The sequence below is a fragment of the Myxocyprinus asiaticus genome, chromosome 3 (genome assembly GCF_019703515.2).
Source record: "Myxocyprinus asiaticus isolate MX2 ecotype Aquarium Trade chromosome 3, UBuf_Myxa_2, whole genome shotgun sequence".
Lineage (NCBI taxonomy): Eukaryota > Metazoa > Chordata > Actinopteri > Cypriniformes > Catostomidae > Myxocyprinus > Myxocyprinus asiaticus.
This window is the reverse complement of record NC_059346.1, coordinates 25,980,767-26,001,753: the sequence shown is the minus strand read 5'-3', so window position 1 is coordinate 26,001,753 and position 20,987 is coordinate 25,980,767. Positions and strand designations below refer to the sequence as shown.

At 36.3% G+C, this 20,987-nt stretch overlaps 1 protein-coding gene across 3 annotated transcripts in view; it reads right to left on the bottom strand.

Annotated features, from left to right (window-relative positions):
- LOC127422233 (calcium-binding mitochondrial carrier protein SCaMC-2-B-like) overlaps window positions 1-15,886 on the bottom strand; it is a 32,429-nt gene extending 16,543 nt beyond the window's left edge. For 2 of the 3 annotated variants that reach the window (XM_051665608.1, XM_051665593.1), the window contains exons 1-2: window positions 15,092-15,886; window positions 74-200 (exon numbers count right to left, since the gene is read on the bottom strand). In XM_051665608.1, the coding sequence (XP_051521568.1) occupies window positions 74-200; window positions 15,092-15,424 (460 nt within the window). In that variant the 5' untranslated portion in view covers window positions 15,425-15,886. Of the gene's footprint in view, window positions 1-73; window positions 201-1,532; window positions 1,692-15,091 lie in introns of those variants that run through there. The other variant, XM_051665602.1, reaches the window with a different exon arrangement.
- Window positions 15,887-20,987: the final 5,101 nt, after the last annotated feature.

The window sequence follows — 20,987 nt, the reverse complement described above, 5'->3', positions numbered from 1 at the left end:
TTGTTTTGTGTCAGACATATCTGTAAAACGTAACAAAGCTGTTAAAGTTTCACCAAAACTCTAGCGCTCATACCATCATTCTTCTTGTCCAGACTCTTGAAAACCAGCCTAAGTTTTTTCTCATGGTCCCTTAGGTAGTGGACAAACTCCTCAAAGTCCAACTGGCCATCCAAGTCCTTGTCTCCAGCCTTGACGACTTTCTAAATCACAAAATCACAGCATATTAGAGGAAGCAACATCAACAACTCTGTTCAGGGTGTTGAGCTAATAGAGCACTACACACAGACATATGGTCTTTGTTTGCTGAAGAGAGCATTGAAAGGACCATGGTGAATATTCTCATCATCAGCATTAGCTTTATAAGCTATCCTGACCATGTTTGACATTGTCTGAACCACTGAGCAGCATATAATTGAAGGTAATGGAAGGGGACAGAGAAGAAGAATTAATCAATAACCCGAAATGTTCTCGCAGAATAGAAAAAAAGGAATTTGTATCTAGTTTTAACAGCAAAATAGGCCAATAAGCTGAATCCTAACTGTCTTTGCTATGACAGTATGCATATCTCACTGGGATGACATAAAAGCTTTGGTTTGTTGAATACTGAATTTTTTCATCCACATAATAAATACAGCACCCAGTAAGATCAGCATTTTTAATGAGTCACTGAAAACCAGACAGTAGTGTTAAAAGCCACAGTTACTGTAGGTCAAATGCAGTCTTCTAAAGATGAATCAGATCATTTGAGATTATGGACTTCTGTATAACTATACCTTATGTCAGTTACATGTCATTTGAACCTAACTCGTCAGAGCTTTGCCTCGTGTCTGACAGTCCTATGAGCACCATGTAGGATTGTGAAGATCACAGTTCTCCAGCCAAGTCTCAAATAGCACTGCCAGTATAAAGCAGGTTAAAGATAGCCATCTTATTCTCACATTTAATCCGGACACTGCAATGACTCAAAAGCAGACAAGTGGGCCATTAAAATGGAAACAGGATTTTGGGGTTGAAGTTAACAGCCTCTTAAAGTTCAGATGTCTTTGACAACGCCGAAGTCTTTCTCTGTAGAATGAGTATCAAAGAACAATGTCTTACATTAGAGCACAGCTAGAACCATTTATATTTACTATAGAAATTTCCATAACTTTTCCAGATTTGGAAATCACAGTTTTAAAAATTCCTGATATTACCAGGTTTTCCATGACAGTGGGAATTTTGTACAAAAATGTATTTTACAGTCGAAGAAAGTTTTGTATACACATCAAACTGTGCCCTAACTTTGTAAAGAAGACAGGAAAGGATTATGATTGGCATTTCAAACACTCTCCCGGAAATCATTTAATCTGGATTAAAACCATTCATCCCTTCCCATGGGCTCCAAATAGATTTTTGGAATAAAATTAATTGAAAATTAGGAATTTAATCTTTCTAAAAGACACCAAACCCAGAAATTAATTTTGAGCTAGCCAAAAACAACTGCAAAATCTAGAAACACATTATGCAATATTTTTTTACTAAAAATTACATACCTTTCGCCATTTTCTGTATGAAGTGACCTCGTGCGAGGGAAGAAATAAACTCAACTTGAAAAGAGACTTCAACTGTGCTGGTAAACTATCTGACTCGAAATATTCAAATTCTATCTGTTCTGAGGTATACACAGGCACGTAAAAACACAAGGACAACATGCTCTGTTAAAAAAAAAAGATAAAGAAAAATAATAATAAAAATGTAACAAAATTAAGACATATGTATGCAGACCTGGACTCTGCATGAGATGCTCAGAAGTATAATGCCGGTATTTCTGACACATGGGATTAGGGGAAGCATAAATCCCTCCCCCTTTGAGGCTTGTAGTTATTGGTGTATTGGGTCTTCAAAGCAGTTAGTCACTTAACTGCTCCATTCTAGAATTTCCCACAAGACTTATACATCCATAAATAAGGGTAATTAGAAAGCACTTATGACTGTATTGATTATATTTTAATCTTGGATAACAAACCAAAAGGCCAATAAAAAACAGAGGCTGTTAATTAGTTGGTAATAATATACTGAATTTAAGACATCTGCAAACTGAGCAACTACTACATTAACTTGCAGCTCAATGATAACATAAAAACAATAGCTATAGTAGGCTAAGCAGTGTATGTGTAATCTTGTTTGCCCCTTTGATAAATTAATCTGATAAAAGTACAACCCATTGTAATGAGCTCTTAATCCTGTCAATAGCGCATGATCTTTCCCAACTGACCAGGTGACACATTTCTGACATGGGGGGACAGACTATACAATCAAAACATTTAAAGAGCAATGAAGACTGGGATCCACTAAAGATGTGAAGCAATAATATGGGGAGGACAGAGCAACATGCACACGTGTAGGAGAATTCTGACTAGCTGAAGTCTGAGAATTCTTACACCAATTCCTTGCCATATCACAATAAAAAAAATTTTTTTGGACTATTTCAGAAGCTAGCTCATGTGTGGATTGAACATACATACTTGTAAGACTTGAAATTACTGCATTTAAAAGGGCTTGTTTTATCAGACAACTTCATCAAATGACAAAAAGCCATCAATCGTGTTCTGATAAATGATTTACCAGCTCAGTGTTTAAGGAACCGAGCTGAAAAGCCTCAGATCAAGAATCAAAAACAAAGTGCAATAATTTCATTATTGTATACCCAAATTTGGGCACTGGCAACGGTACTGATCCACTGAGCATTGGGACACTCTGACTCTATTGCATGCGACACAATTACGAGGTTGCGCTTTTAAACACAGCTGTTATTAATCAATAATCAGTATAAATGACACTATCATGCATTTTTGTTGTAAATATTCAAATGTACAGTGTTATTATGAAAGATAAATGACAAATGAAGAAATAAATATACAAAAAAATATTTTGTAATCTTTTTCTAACAACTCTAACAATATTTCAAAGTTTGTTTCCTTTTCATGATTATTGTGGATGAAAGACATTACAGACGTCTCTTTTAAAGAGAAAATAAGATTTGACATTGTATATTTACGCTTGTGTTCATCCTCTAATGACCTCAGAGACTTCAGAAGACATGATGACATATCTGGTAAGGGAACATAGTGAGCAACGATGCTCACTGGTTTTTATGGTGCATTCTAGGAATTTTTAGGGAGCGAATGTTTCAGTGGACTGGAACAATTGTGACAGCCCTAGAAATGGCTAACTCCCTCAAGAGTGCCCTGACTACTGAACTAGGGAGCAGATTGAGACGCACACTCAGCTTCAGTTCATTCATTCAAGTTGTTACCACATTCCTAACAGAAACCAAATGTCTGAAATTAAGTCCAAAGATTTTACTTATGATCCATTTAAACTGAAAAAGTAGTAAAGACAATGCATCAGTTTCCTAATTTTTAAAGACTTCAGAATGTTCACTCGATTTCCAGCTTAATAATTCTCTCTGCAGTACCTGCTGGAGATCCTTAGGGGGTGCCACCATGATCAGCACTGTTGTTTTCTTTGCAGCTACTTTGCCTTTGCTCTCTTCTTGACTGACTGCATCAGCCTGTATACCTTTTTCTGTCTTCATTCCAGAGTCTTCTACACTTTGTTCCTTAACTCCATCTGATGGCATTGTGGTACCATGCTCCAACGTCGTTACTCCCAGAAACCACTTGGACAAGGATGACCACCTTCTCTTCAGCATCTTCATCAAGATTCTCAAAGTCTGTTCGCGCTTGTGATTTTAGGAGTTTTATGGTGAGTTTGTGTCTTTGATCATCACAAATTCCAGCTCTGCTGTTACAGATTATAAAAAGTCTACAGATATTTTAGAGTAAGTGTGTGTGAAAGAAGAACTGCTTAGGCAGTTCTATGCAAGGCCAGGAAGATGAGTGTAGATGAGGCCACTGGCAAACAATCTGCTCAGCACTCTGGCATATCCAACACTGTTTCCACAGTAACCCAGTGACAATGTTAAAACTTTGAAATGCCACCAATAATAAGTTCCACTGAATCTTTTGAATTAATTTCAAACTTTAGCATGTCTTTCCGAAGCATACTTCTCCAGAACTTCCTCAGTTTTTCGCTGAGAGCAAAAATCAAATCAGAGGTTGCAAAAAGATGCAGGAGAAATGTCATTCACTCTTCAAGTACAGCAACATTATCTACCTTGTTAACGTGCACACTGCCAGTATCCAGAAGGAGAAAAAGACACCTTAAGTAAATGAGGATGAAATCTCCACAATGAATCAGAATTAGAAACAGATTCTATGTTTAAACTGCTAGTATTACTTGGTGCCATGAAGCTGCTACTGCTGCAGGAAACTTGCAGGTTGGCTGCATCTATAGCCGGCAAAAAGTGATGCAGTAAAAAAAGCTGCAACCTCACTGCAGCTGTGTCTCAGCCAATCAGAGCGCACCACACTGGCTGTCCCTGCCCTGAGAACAGACAGACAGCCAATCAGAGGATGAAATACAGCCAATTTATATAGTTATCTCTCAGCAACCCAGCAATGAGGAAATTCTGCTGACAGCTTTTTCTGTCCTCTTCTTTTTTAAGGTATTCTGTTATCTTCAGGATCCCCCTGGCAATGTTTTGAGGGTGATTCCACGGCAAATACTTAATAAATTAATCCAACTGCAAACAGTGCAATTTACTATATCCCTTATTCATTAATTCATTCATTAATGATCTTTTAGCTTTTTTTCTTTTTTTTTTTTTTTTTTACTAATTTGCTGGAATCAAAATAAGCCCACAAACACGTTAAAATCAGGATAACCCCAGAGCAGACCTACTTCATTAAAGGTTTATAACTGTATTCTATAAAGGTTTCTATGCCTTCATCAAGGCGTACTCCTTTGCAAATGCATCCAATGTAAATTCAGTCATCCCTCCCATATTTTGGCTAAATTTACATCATTATGGCAGAATTTCTACATTTTAGCACAAATCCTTTATATTGATCAGAGTGACTGAAACTGCAATTGTACCACTGAAATGTATTTCAATTTATAAATTACACATTGGAATAAAATTGTATATCTCTATATATTTTTGTTACTTTCTGATAAAAAGCATAACATACTATTACTATGACCAGGGCCATAACATATGTCTTGATTGCTTTTGTGTCTAGCTCCATCTTAGTGCAAAATACTGCATATATAGTGCAAAGCATTTAAATTATTTTATATGTAGTAACATTGCTACCATATGCTTGTCTTTGTGGGCCGCAATGAAATTAGTTAGCAAGTGAGGCAAATAGTGCCCTCTAGAGGTCACGCGATAGTGGAGTTTGCCGATACCTAAGGTGGTGGAAAAGGCAGATAAACTCTTAGTTGGCAGATCGTTTTTAAAATAGATTTAAAAAAATGTTACAAACATTTTTCATTCCTTCTTTACTATGACGGGCACAGATATGAATGCTAAAAGAGTCCAAAATGAATAAAATCCCAGATGCAGTTTCTTGTGTAACCAAAATCCCAATAATAACCATAAAAACATTTAAAAAAATAATAATAATAATAATTAAAAAAAAAAAAAAAAGATTTGGTGCATAACATGGGACTTTTAACTATGAACATGCCCAAAATAAATTTACTTATTTATTTCTGGACTTTTATTTTGAAATGACAGAGACTTGGCTCTGTTACAATGCTCTTTATTTAATTATACAACAGTTAGTTCCAGTCCTCTAATCTGATTGGACGAGGGGCATTCCAAGTGTGCTGATAGCTCAGACCACCAGCAATGGGACGCTTTACTGATTGTATCACTCTGCTTTTGTTAGTGGCATTCCAAACTAACACGTAAGTGCAGTTCAGATGTGTAAGAACAGCTAGATGTGTACATTTTAATAATTCCTGTGACATTAAAGATTTGTATATATAATGATTTGCAATAAGAAGCATATTAAAACAACTGTGAACAAGCCTACAGACAGAAGTTTGACATTATTCCTGGAGTGTTCTCCCAAAATAAAAGCCAAAGGGTTTAAAGTTAAGAAATTACGACTGAAATTGTATTATTGTATAATAAAACATTATATATATATATATATATATATATATATATATATATATATATATATATATATATATTTAACAACAATAATAATAATAATAATATATTACAAATGACAATTATATTTAAATTGAGTAATGTGATTTCCTATCACAACTAAAGTGAACACAAAAGAGAGTAGTTAACAATAAAGGTTTTCTTAATAGGCTACACATTTTTGTATGTAATTGTTTTCGGTCAACTCCATTTTATAATGAAATGTATATGTATAGAAAACAAAAATGCTTTTGGGGCATCCCTAATAATAACATTTAGAATTGAATTATTCTAAACAAAGTCTACTTTAAAATAATCATTTTTGGTGTCCAGTACTTGTGTTTTGGCCAAGAGTTTTCATTTAGGTGAATCACTACAGGGCTCCAGACTTTAAAAAAATTACTCGAGTCATTGGCTCCTAAACTGAAACATTAAGGAGCCAAATGGCTGTTTTTAGTAGCCAAATCACAGATTTTCTCGATTTAGATTGCTGTTCAGAAACAAGATAGAAAGCCAAAGAAAAGGAAGTCAGCACATAACCCATTCATTGAAGGTTTAATAAACAGTATATAGTCGAGAACAATTTGTTTTAAAGAATGTAATCCACGAGAGGGGCCTGGGTTGCTCAGTGCGTACTGACGCTGACTACCACCCCTGGAGTTTTGAGTTTGAATCCAGGGTGTGCTGAGTGACTCCAGCCAGGTCTCCTAAGCAACCAAATTGGCCTGGTTGCTAGGGAGGGTAGAGTCACACGGGGTAACCTCCTCATGGTCACGATTAGGGGTTCTCGCTCTCAATGAGGCGCATGGTAAGTTGTGCGTGGATCGCGGAGCAGCATGAGCCTCCACGTGCTGTGAGTCTCCGCGGTGTCATGCAGAGCGAGCCACGTGATAAGATGCGCAAATTGACTGTCTCAGAAGTGGAGGCAACTGACACTCGTCTGCACTACCACGAGGACCTACTAAGTAGTGGGAATTGGGCATTCCAAATTGGGAGAAAAGGGGATAAAAAAAATAAAAAATTTTTAAAATGAATGTAACCCAATGTCTTCTCAGCATATACTATGCATTTACTTTTCATCTTCAAACTTCCTCTAATCAAACACACTGGTCACCTGGTAATATAGCCCAAGTTAAGGTGTCTTTAAATCTACATGTCACCAGTCGAAGATAACTAAATATACTGCCCAATCAAAGTAGTTCTTTTCCCCCCTTGTTCTGTAATTTTTATGGTGATTAACAAAACCGTATAAAGTAAAAAGCTGATTTTTAGTTTCAGAAGGTTAATATCAAGTTTATGAGTTTTGTTTTTTGCTGTAAATTTAACAGAATTTTTTTTTTTCAGTACCAGCATGGTCATGTAAATTACAACAGTTTTAAACTGTAAAATTTACAGGTTGTCCTGTAAAGTTGTTTACATTTGTACTGTATTTTTTACATAATTATTCTGGCAACCACAGCTGCCAGTTTTTTCTTTTTTAAAAACAACAGGATTTTGTTTTTACAGTGTATGTATTACAATGTCACTCTTCATTCCAGCCCATGTAATAATATTGTCAATTCCGTTTATGAGAATATTTTGCCGAAAACCATGCCGTTCACAGCAATTTACCATTCAATCCTATGGGGAGTTATGCAGAGCTTGTCAGAGCTAGCAACCATAAACAAGGAGGGCAGAGCTTAGTGAAAGGTCAATTATCCATTATGAATGTTGTATCCTGAAACTGAAAACCTTTTTAACATCTATGTATAATTACTACATATACATGCAAGGCTAATCCAGATATAAAGTAAGAAACAATAGAGGTAAAATTACCTTTCCAAGTCTTTACTGAATTATTGTTAGATATGATGCATTAATGCAGATTTGATGCAGCTGAGTTTTGATTGAGAAGCAGATCTGTAATTAAAATTATACCTAACTGTTAATTAACTGTATGCTTATGATTTCTCTGCTGATAAATCCACCACAATTTTTTGTGTTCCTATTTTCACTTATTTTGGTGAGGCAAGTGGCTTATTTTCAGCTTGTTTTCCAGACCAGGTTTCTGTTGCGAGATCTGACAACATGGCAGGTTATTAACCGTTCATTTATTTTGTTCTAACCGGTAACCATTTGTTGCTGCAGAACTTCTGAACAGGAACAACATTTTTTTATTTTGCTCAGAACGAACCGAAATGAAAAACATTTCGTTTTTAGTCCCTGGGCAGAATAAAAGTGAATTGTTCAGTATACACTTAGTGTACATACATGGGCCCACATAAACTGTTCCATCGACCTATTTAAGATTGATTTTAAAACCCTTAGAATTATAAAGCATTCTGCACAATTAATCAAAATAAAATCAAAATTGCGATATGACCAATTATTAAACCGCAAAGGGCTACGATTTAATTAATTACATAAATATTGTATGCACGCTGCTTGCTTCCAAGTTTATGTGCTCTGATCTGTCCTGTCTGTTTTGTGTTAGTGTTTTATTACAGTTTTAATTACAAATCTGTTTGGCTGCTACAAGTTAATACACAAATAATATACCCTATGGCACCGGGATTTTGTGGACAGAGGAGGTGAGGTATACAGCTATTGTGGATGTGAACTTGCTTTAAAGGAGACCTATTATGCCCCTTTCTACAAGATGTAATATAAGTCTCAGGTGTCCCCAGAATGTGTCTGTGAAGTTTCAGCTCAAAATACCCCACGGATCATTTATTATACCATGTTGTAAATGCCTCTTTTTGGGTGGAATCAAAAACACTCTGTTTTTGTGTGTGTCTCTTTAAATGCAAATGAGCTGCTGCTCCCCGCCCCCTTTCCGGAAGAGGGCTGTGCCTTTACAGCTCATGCTTCGGATACTATAGCAACAACAAATTAGAACTGATATGACTGACACCGTGAATACCGGAGTTCAGCCATATATGTATGAGCAACCGTAAACGATGCGAAACATAGGCATTTTGAGTTTGTGATAGTGTTTCTTATGTAGAAAATCACTTCCTGCCCTCCATCTGCATTTCACGCCACAGCAATGCAGTGATGTGACGTCATGTGCAATTAAGTTATAACGACATAGCCCTGGTCTCCGTAAATACAATCAGAGACAATGGTAACTTTAGCTGCATTAGCGGTGGAATCAGCTAACAAGCACATTTGGAAAGGCGATTTGCAAACATTCACAAAATATAAAGTGCGATACTTACATCTTCAGGATATAAAGCTGGAACACGAACAGTTCTGATCCATGCTTGAGAGTCAAATTTTTTGAAAATCCTGCTTTATATTGACCCTCATTCACAAAGCAGTCTGGTGTAAAATGATTTGCACAAACATACATGAATTTTGGTAAAAAAACAAAACTTGTCCACTGCGTCTTCAGTGGCTCTGATGCCGGGAGTACATGAAGACTCTTATGTTCACTTTTACAGCCAACAACAGAACGCTTATGACGCTTACGAAGTTGAGACATTATTCTTCTCACTGTAGCTGCTCCAGCGTGGAAAAAAATGACGGACCGTGTGTCGATCACTCAGGGGAGGATCTACGATTATATGGTGGAGTCCGTCACCAGTCGTGGGCGTGGCCTGCTCTAAAGTGACGTCGCTTTAGAGCGGATACGAAAACCGATCATTTTGAGACACTGATTTTGATTAATAGAAATATAAGAAAGAGGAGTGGGTGGACTTTTAACATTGTAGGGTGGTTGTGTACACACACTGCCGACTCACATTTATGTTCAAACACCATGTAAAAGTGAATTTTGCATAATAGGTCCCCTTAAAGTTCTTCCTCCAAGAGTTCCTTCGTTTAACTGGACTGCATAACAATGTCTCATGCAAGTTAAAGGTGCACCCAGTAATTTTTTCCTCATTTAAAAGTTTTTTTTTCTCTAAAGAATTGAATAGTTTTTTTTTAAACATATGTATAAAATTATGACCACTTATGTGAGATGAAGGGTTCAGTCATATCATTAACCTTACAAAAGCTCTTTTATTCTACATGGAGCAGGGGCATCTTATGGGGGCAGCCATGTTAGCATCACATGACCAGCTAAATACTACTTGCTTAATCTCAGTAACTGCCCTGTTATTGGACACTTTCATTCATGGATTAAATTAATCCTGGTTTACTGTGCATAGTGAATTTCTACAATGGCAATGGTAACTGAAAACTACTGTTTAAATTATGCAGCATCCATGCCACAAGGTGTCAGTGTAAGCCATACTTCAACATACTCCAAAAAATTACTGAGTGCAGAATAAGATTTTATTACAGATATATATTGCTATTTTATAGTAATAATAATAACAAAATAAACAAATAAATATTACAATAATATAAAATTCAATTAAGTAAGTCCAAAATATAATGATACATTGTGGGCTGACACCATATCACAAAGTGGACAAAAACATGTACACAGTGGACAGGTACAACATGAATATGAAGAAGACTGTTTTTTTCTCTTTCTTTCACAATTTTATTTGTTTGTTTGGGTCTGAAGTGGATTTTTTTATTTTTTTAAGATAAGTCAATTATACTATTAAGAGTAGCGCAAGTCTTTTTATTGGCAGTAGAGCATGGGCAAAACATTACCAAATTGTGGTCAGAAGGAATAATTTACTAGTTTTTTGTTTACCATATCGCAGTTCAAATTGCAATATTTAAAAAATAAACGTAATATGATTTTGTCCAAATCATGCAGCCCTACTGCCCATATAAACAAACCATAGCTCAAACACAAACAAGCGCAGACATAAGTAAATGAATGGAATTAGTCCTACAATTCATACTGATGTTCCACTGATTTCCTTGTTCCACAGAAAAAGTCATTAGCTCATTGCTTGTGACCAAAGAGTCAAGTAATTAAGACACTATTCACTTTATTCAGCCCCGCCCCTGTTCAGCGCTTCACACTTCTGTGTTATGTCTCTTAACTTCCGGATTCCATTGAAGCTACTGTGGAGAGTCGATCAAAATGGATTAAGTGTGAGAGCACAGAAAGTATTTTTTACCAAAAGTTAATGGTGTGAGTCTGCACCACCCCTTTACTACGTGACAATGCTAGTGAGGTGTTTTGCCGTCATTGTAAATGTTTGTTTTTCCAAAACCCTCGGAGGTAAATTGGACTTGGCAGATCACATTCAGACAGCTGTGACACACTACACTTTTCATGATACACTAATTGTTACACGTGTAATTCTGCTTCATTTTTTAGGTTTTAATTGGTTAATAATGTGTGAAAAATGTGTAGTTGACATGAAATTTCAAACAGTGACAGCTTGTATTATTTCACATGTAAGTTCATGACATGAGAGGAAATTACATTTGTACTTTTAAAAATTGATTTGTCACCTCGAATTTTTAAAAAGCTTAAATGTGATTAAAATGGTTGTAAAAGGAATATAAAATAAAACTTACACTTTCACATGTAAATGTGTGTTTAAATATACTGTAGTGGCACTACTTCCCCCGTCCCAGTTTAACACTCAAAAAATCTGCTTACCTTAACAATAACGAGATAGATGAATGACATGAGAAGATGGTCTGAGGTGTCGTACAGAGATATTTATTAATGACTTTGTGTTGTCTCTTGGAGTTTCATGAGCACAGAGGCATACCATTGTGTCCACAGCATGAATGTAGGATGTGAATTTATTAAGTACTCATGTTTTATCTCCTCCCTCTGCTTCCAGTTGTTATGACATCCCCTGAACACTTTAAAATACTCATGATAACTTTTGTCAACCTGTAAATCCTTTGCTACCTAATTGCACTTTGATGTCAACACCATAGATATCTAGATAGAAAATGCTAGACCAGAAGTTCAGAGACAACATTTTCAAGATGGCTGGGTGCTAGTTTCTCTGGTGCATAAGGTGAATAGAAAAAGTCTTGAGAAAGTGTTTGGAAAACAATTATGTGTAGAACCTACAACGATGCTACAGAAACATTCCAAAGTAGATCACAGATATGAAGCCCTGTAGCAGCCAGTTTATCCACCATATTTTATTGGTCTGTATTTCTGAGCGGCTGTGAGAATAAAAACTCCCATGGCAAGCTCTGTGATCCGAACCACACAATGCAAGTGCTACATTTGCATTTATTTTCTCACTGCATTTACGAATCTGACTTGCAAATGAACCTCAAGAAGTATCCACCACTGTAATCCACCCTTGATAATTGAAGTGCCAACAAGTTATTTTTGCCCTCCGTAAGTGAAGCAAATGTTGTTCTATGTTTGCAGGTTGCGAATTAAGCAGTAAACTCTTTGACCTTAATAAATAAACATGTAATAACACTGTTACAGTGCTGGTCATTTTGAGCATTGCCAACAAAACTCAGCAGGCTTAGTAAGCAAGTAAGGAATTATTGATGTGCAAAATTTCTGTAGCCAGGCTTTTGACCAAAATCGCTACTGTCTAAAAAAATGTCAGACATTAAGGAAACCTGGTAACCTAAAACCGAGCTCTTTGCTTTTTAAAACTTTTAACTCAATCACACCCTGAAAGCAAACTATTAGTAATATGGTGTGCAGAACATGCTTGTCTTCATTATAAGGCAATAAGTAAACCATCTCTGAAACGGTCCCTCAATTTGTTCTGAAAACACTAACATTATGTGACCTGTAAAAGGATCAAAGTTGTCCATTAATCATCCTCCCCCCTTCTCTTATTACAGAGAGGAGGAGAGGGGGAAGGAGAGAGGAGCTCCTCCACAGTTGTAAATCATAAATGACAAGTAGGTCTTGTAGTGACTACAAAAACAATACACATTCCAGACAATCAGTATCCCAGGTTGCATTCCCTGATTTGCTGGATGCAAGCATGCTGCTTGTGCTAATTGATTTGGAGTATGTTCTCAAGAGACTCTTGTCTAGTTACGCATTTCCTCGTCCTTTGCGCAAATGCACGACTTGATGGATATAATAAACATAATAGAGCCACATTCCACTACTAAATTATTTTGTACTGACATTTAGATTAGTAAAATAACATTTATCTGTATATGGATATCTAATGTAAAGCGAAGAAAAACATTACTTTGAGTTCTATAAACTTGTTCTCAGTCTGTCTGCTGTAGTTTAAGCTAAATGACCAACCACATCTGTCTTTATCGCTTTAAAAAAATGAGGTGGATAGATACCTAGAGATCTGCCTCAAAATAGAGACCCAGACTATGTTACAGTAAATAGAATTTCTTATGGCAGGATGTGTGGGCATGGCTATTGTGTCACCCAACAATAGAGGTCTTTTTTAGCCATATGTCCACATCAAACACACCGAAAACAACAGTAATCTCCTCTAGGAAAGTCACCAATCCTCTTCACAGTTGTCCTTTATGTCACTGTGTTAAGGCAAATGTCACTCAAATGTGCTGATTCAGTCAGTGAGGGTGCCAGGTATTTTTCAAAATTACACCAAAAGCCGGTGATACAAGTTAAGTTAAGCTCAACAGACAGCATTTGTTGCATAATGTTGATCACCACAAAAAATTATTTCGACTTTTCGACTGCCCTTTTCTTTAAAATAAATAAATAAATAATGACGTTACAGTGAGGCACTTGAAATGGAAGTTAATGGGGCCAATTCTGAGGATATAAAGACAGCAATGTGAAGCTTATAATTTTATAAAAGCACTTACATTTATTCCTCTTTTAAAACAAATGTATTATTTGAGGTGTAAAGTTGTTTAAATCGTCATTTTTACAGTCATTTTAGGGTTTGTTGACATTACATCATTGTTAAATTGGCAATAACTTTACACAGAAAAGGTCAGTAAGCGATTTTATCACACTACAATCATGTTAACACACATATTGTTTATGTCTTGTAGCTATACTTTTGAAACAGTGAGTATTTTAACGTTTACAATTGGCACCATTCACTTCCATTGTATGTGCCTCAGTGGAACCTGGATTTTAGCTTTTTTCTTTCTTTTTTTTTTTTTTTTTTTTTAAAGAAAAGGAGAGGCAAGTCAAAATAAATTTTTGTGGTAATCAATATTATGCCACAAATGCTGTTGATTGAGCTTAACTTGTAGTGAACACACACAAAAAAAATCATTTAACGGCAATAGAAGTAAATGGAGCCAGTCCATAAACGTTCAAATACATGCTGTTTTAAAAGTATGGCCAAAGGACTTAAACCTTGTACTTGTTAACATGATTTTTGTGTGATTAAATTGCTTGCTTACCTTATCTGTCTAAAGTTATATCCAAATGTACAACTTTGTTGTCATGACACTTCCACAGTACAGCAAATGCCCTACTGTAAATGCGATTTTGGCTAAATTATTTTTGTGGTAATACACATTATGCCACAGATGCTTTTGAGCTCAAACATTTGAGCTTTAAATTGTTTTTAACCTGAGGCATTATCTAAAGGCAATACCTCAGGTTAAAAAGGTGCACTCAGTAACTTTTGTCTTTGTGTCATCTTGCACTTACACTGACACCTAGTGGCATGGATGCAGCAATATTTAAAATCAATAGTTTTCAGTTTCAGATGCCATTGTAGCCATGATTACTTCAATCATTGAGTGAAAATGTCAAATAACAGGAGGGTTACTGAGATTGAGTGAGTAGTATTCAGCTGGTCATGTGATTCTAACATGGCAGCCCCCATGTGCGGACCCTCTCCATGTAGAATAAAACAGCTTTTATAAGGTTACTGATATGACTGGAGTCTTCATTTTAATGTGAGTGGTCATGATTTAATATATATATTGCAAAATTACAATTCATGTCTTTAGAAGTTAAACTTTTTTAATGAGGAAAAAAATACTGAGTGTACCTTTAACAGCTGTTGTGTATGTCCTACGCGTTTCCATAACTTTTTAGGTTTTAATATGTTTTTCTATCATGAACCATAAACAAAATAGCTTACATTAGGTGTAAGTCTCTGGGTATGTTGTCCATCTATATCTACAGAAAGACCAGCGTATCTACTATACTCTAAATATTTGATCTGACTCATACTCGTATTATAGAGGGGAGTAACTCCATGGTATTAAATAAAGTGAAGATAAAGTGAAATAACTCACCATAAGTTCATGTTCAGTGCGATGGACGCCCAGCTTTTTCAGCCCTATGGTCAAGTCGTTGACACAGATGCCTCCGTCTCTGTTGACATCCAAGATCTGGAAGAGCACCTTGAGCCGATGCTCTTGCTCGAGAGTGCCGCACACCGGGCACTGATGCGGGGAGTCGCAGGAGTCATCGTGGCCGTGCTCGGAGTCTGTTGATGCGTGAAGCGTGGAGCTCAGAGTCCGGTCACCAACACCACCCCCGGGATCAGAGCCCTGATACTCCTCAGAGCGACACTGACAGAAAACACCACTGAGCAACGGAGAGACGAACGACCCTCGCTGATGCATATTACACGGGCTGAACTCCAGACTGGTGGCTAAACACAAAAACACGGCGTATGGGGAGTGTGATCTCGGACAGGAGCTGGTCACGTATTTCCACTCGGAGCGGCAACTATCGATTTCAGTTAAGATGCGGGACAGATTTACATTGAGATAAGATTCAAAACCCGTCTAATAGGTTATCTATCCTCATTCGAGACTCTTTTCTTCAACAATAGACGTTATATTTTGCTGTAAGGTTGAAAATCGAGAGCTCCCGGTCACAGTGACGAGCTGGATGTTCCACCGATGCTTGTGTCGAAAACGCGCAGACCAATCAGCGAAATCATTCATATGCATCGCTCTAAATCTCGTTTTGGAGATAAATCCATAAATTTGAGATGTTTGAATTGGCGGTCTGTCTGACAGCTGACGCAAAGCAAATGCCGGTAGAGCGGGTCAGCGGGATAAGACTCGTGCCCGACAGGAAATGAGTAACTGACTTGACTGAGAGGGGAGGGGCCATGGAATGGGAGGGACTAAGAATGAAAGTGATGGACACATTCACTCACCAATCACTTCAATCCAGGTTATCTAAATCTAAATGCTTTTTTCAATAAATAAAGCTTACTTATTATTATAATTTCCATATTTCTCCACTATGAAACAGCAAAGTATCGTGTTTTTTTTTCGGTGCATATAATTTGTTGAAACATGGTATTTTTAAAATATTGCCTTGCATCGACAGCAATAGCTTTTAAAGGTGCACTCCGCATTTTTACTCCTAAATAAATGTATTGTAATTTTGAAATATATTATGTTATATGATGTATAAAATCATTACCACTCATATGAGATAAAGACTCATATCAGTAACTTTATAAAAGCTGATTTATTCTACATGGATAGGGTCCACACATGGGGGCTGCCATGTTAGAATCACATGATCAGCAGAATACTATTCACTTAATCTCAGTAGTCGCCCTGTTATTTGTCACTTTTACTCATGGATTTAAATAATCATGACTGACTGTTAATAGTACATTTCTACAATGGCATCTGAAACTGAAAACAATTGATTTTGAATGATGGTGCATTCAAAAAGCTTGGTGTCAGTGTAAGTTTAAGATGATACAAACAAAAAAGTTACTGAACACCTTTAAGACAGTTTTCAAAAAGTACAGCAATTTTATAATGTTTTGTCAGAATACTACAAGTACCCTTAATGGTACCTCACAGGCTTGATAGAGCTGGAGGCAGTTTTCTGAAGTTAAATTTAGGATTTGGTTTTCTTGAAAAGGCAGTTTCCCAAAATACAACGTGCTTTACATGGGGGAAGTTATTATATTATTGCTTGTGAGCAGAAAGAAAGACACAGATATGTGGAGAAGTCTAACATACCAAGAGAAACAATATCTTTATTTTTGTTGGTTTGTTTTTAAGACATATTTGAGTGTTAAGTACTGACAAGGGAATGAAGGACACAAGCTGAAGAATCGTATCAAATTCAGATATGGAAGACTTTAGCAAAAGCAGACTGTGAGATTGCATGCAGCTTGAAAGACAGGGTTTTATGAACACTATAGCAACCTGATGCATCTGATCTTACATTTGCAAGAAAAGACTTCCCTGAAATCACAAATTCCAGAAATTAAACAGTTTCTTCCTGATACGGTTCTGGCTGGCCGAATGTAGGGAGAGCAATCATTTAGTACCGACTGAATGATATCAACGCTTGAGCTTCTATAACTGCTGAGAGCTTGGCTGTTCACATTATGGTAGCAGACCTTAGCAATTCTGTTGTTGTTAATGAGTTGGCTCACCTATAGGTCCACAATCAGAACTGCTAGATTTTTTCCTTTGTGAACGTATGAAACATCTGTACTGAAGTTTGTCCTTTACATTTTGACCAACTATGACTTTGTGAACAATCCCTATTGAAAAGTTGAATACAGTATACATTTTCATTGTTCTGCAGTGGCCTAGTTTCCTCTCCGCCTGCAATGTCCCTGTGGGTTGTTTTGGATACAATTACATTTTGCAAATCATTTTGCAACACCTCCATCTTATGTATCACAGCCTCACAAAATCAGAAGAAATGTCACCTCTCCTGACCTATTACTTGACACAAATGCTTGACACAAATGCTTGACTAGAACTAGGCCACAGTGATCTTATGACTGTAAATATCACCACAAAGCCATACATGTTAAGCCCACACAGGTTGTCAATTAGCCCACACAATTTTTAATTTGTACTTCACCTATATGTCTCACTATTTTACCCATCTAACTGCCAATACCAGGTGTGAAACACTGGTTCTGGTTTAGCAAATCAATTACCGTTGTCCAAGTTTCAAATTATGATCCATCCATATACCTTATAACTCTGTGATCTACTGTGTCTGGACAATTTATTTCACTCAGGAGGAAAAATGCTTGTCTGCGTGTTGGAACGAGCTCACCACTGCTAGAGTTCCTTGCTATTTTTTTATTTTTATTTTTGTAAATTTTTTTTTTTTAGAATTGACTGGAAACTAACTAACTAAGAAATATTTATTTATTTAAAGGAATAGTTCACCCCAAAATGAAAATTCTCTCATCATTTACCTCATGCCATCCCAGATGTGTTTGACTTTCTTTCTTCTGCAGAACACAAACAAACAATTTTAGAGGAATATCTCAGCTCTGTTGGTCCATTCAATGCAAGTGAATGGTGATCAGACCTTTGAAGTTCCAAATCACATAAAGGCCACATAAAAGTAATCTATAAGACTCCAGTGGTTAAATCCATATTTTAAGAAGGGATCAATATCAAATTTAAATCCTTTTTACAATAAATCTCCATTAGAGATTTATCCACAGATTTCCTGAGCAACCACTGGATGGCGCCATGATTATTCTAATTGCCTGTTTTCTGTTTCTGGTCTCAAGATGCAATGTAAAACTAACCGAAACGAGCGATTCAGATGGAGAACAATAACTATTTAAGAGTTATTTGGAGTAAAAATGAATTTCACGCTCAACTTGTGCAGTTGTTGGCTGTCATAACAACTCAAAGTAGTGAATGATATCACCTCGGACCATTGCTTCTTATAATCTACATACTCGGGTGAGGCACTGTAAAAAACAAACAACAACAACAAAAAAATGGTCATCTTGACTATCGGCATGCCACAATTGTTTTTTTTGTTTTTGTTTTTGTTTTTGCCAGTTTCTACAAATGCAATACTTTACATGCTAAGAATAAACACAAATGGAGGTGAAAACACTGGAGACCGGAAATCGTGGAACACTTCCGCGTTAAGGAAAAAGTGGATAGTAAAAAAGGACTGATCTTGATCTGTTTCTCACCCGCACTTATCATATCCTTTCTGAAGAAATGGATTTAACCTAAGGTGACCAGATTTCTGAAATGAAAAACAGGGACATTTCAAGTTCAGTGGTCAATAGGTCATTGAAATTTCAAGTTACTTATTAAAAAAAGGGGACAAATAGGATTTTATGTATTTTGACCATGGTGAATGTGCTGAACTGTAAGAAATGATTTTGGTTTAACTTAAAAAAGTAAGTAACCTGATTGCCTTAAAATTTTTTGTTCATTTAAAATAAAATTTAATGATAAAAATAAATAAATAATAATTTTAACAAAAAGGTAAAGTAAATAACAATTAGTGGAATTATTTCATTTAAAAACACAAATTCTTATGTTATCTGAATACATTATTGAATCTAAGTTGATTTGGCAAAAACTATAAAGTTAACAAATCATGGAAATAATTTTTACGGTGTAGTGTATCATGTTCTATTGAACACTGCAGCCTATGTCTCAATGAAATTCAAACACAGAGGTAAAGTTGATAATTTTAGTGGTCTAATAATAATAATAATTATTATTATAACACTATTTTACCTAACTGTTTGAGTATCTCACATGGACCTGTTTTTCTTAATTACCACTTTTTATTTTGATCAAGTCTTATGCATTATGGTGCTCCTTTTCAGTCACTATGCTATGATGTACTGACTTACTGTACATTTCTTTGCAGATATTTTATTATATATTTTTATTTATTTTTCCATGTTATTAATGTCAGATTCTTCTTTGAAATTTATTTCGGGTATATGTGAAATCAACAAATGAGCAAATATGTGAGAAGGTGCTTCCTTTAGTGTGTGAATATTACTAGTGCAGGAGGGAGGGAGATGGGATGGTGGGATCAAATGATTGATTTTATTTGTTCATCTGCGGGGATTAATTTGACTACTTTTAACTAGCATGTTATAGTTTGTGTGGTCTGTGCGGGACTTCCAGAATTATGAAGGCCAAACTTTCAATACAATCCCATGCTGAATTCAGAACCTGTTTTCAAATACATGACAACTATACATAAAATACATAACTTTATAACATAAATAGCAAGTATGTGCCTTACCTTGAAGTTTATAACAATGATGACAATTCTCTTAATTTGCCTGGTCCAGTTCTTAATGGCAAAACTGGCCCGACCAAGTAATCAGTGAAGGAATACAAACGAATTGAAGCTGCTATAGCGAGCAGCCCCCTCTGTTGGTCAAAATAAACAACATACGGTAGGCTTTGCTGATCGGGCTAAGTTTCTTGCCATGTGTTATATTCACTGGGACAACTCCAGTCGGGGACAGACCACCAAAAATCAGGACTGTCCCTGGAAAACGGGGACATCTGATCACCCTAATTTAACCACTGGAGTCATACATATCATACATTTGGGATGGCATGATGGTGAGTAAATGATGAGAGAGTTTTCATTTTTGGGTGGAACTATCCCCTGAAAGCTGAAGTATGTAATTGCTGTGCCACTAGCGCCACCAAACGGAATTGCAAAAATAAACTTAGTTTTCAAAACAGAAACTGAATACCATTGGTCAAACAAAGAGATAGTCCCGCCCCCGACTCACGCCATTGGCTGAGTAGTGTTAATGGGGGCGTGTCTTGGCGGGTCGCTCAACAAACACAACAATTTTCCTAGCACAACAGTGTTTACAGTTTTCATGAAATTAACCTATGAATGGCTTATTAATAGTTATCTTTGCATGTTACGCTGGGATAGGAGTATTTCAACACACAAATTTACATCAGCTTTAAACTGATTTTATTTAAATGTATTGAAATATTTAGACTAGACTTGTGTTTGTCAAACCTGTTACATGCAATATGTAATGTACTGTTTTGTTTTTTTGGCCACGAGATGGCGCTATGTCCCTTTCAGAGTAAAACGCAAGCAATTCTGGTTCTCCATTTCAGATTCACATACGTGCAAATTCATTCTTTTCTATTAAAATGTTCTCCTTGAAACACTTAACACTCCTTTAAAAAAATGTCGGCCTTCCTAGAGACTACCAATAGTGAATATAATATCGATCAATCCGGAAAGCCAGTAAGATCCCCTACTGCGTCATGACAAATCTAAACAATAAACTGATCTCAGAATGAGTGCACTGTGTGTTATGAGTCGACGTTGTGGATGTAACGGGAGTTTAAAATAGTGTATGTAAATTTCTGGCTGGTTTTAGGGAAATCCACGCGTCCATGGAGGCGGCGCTTGTTG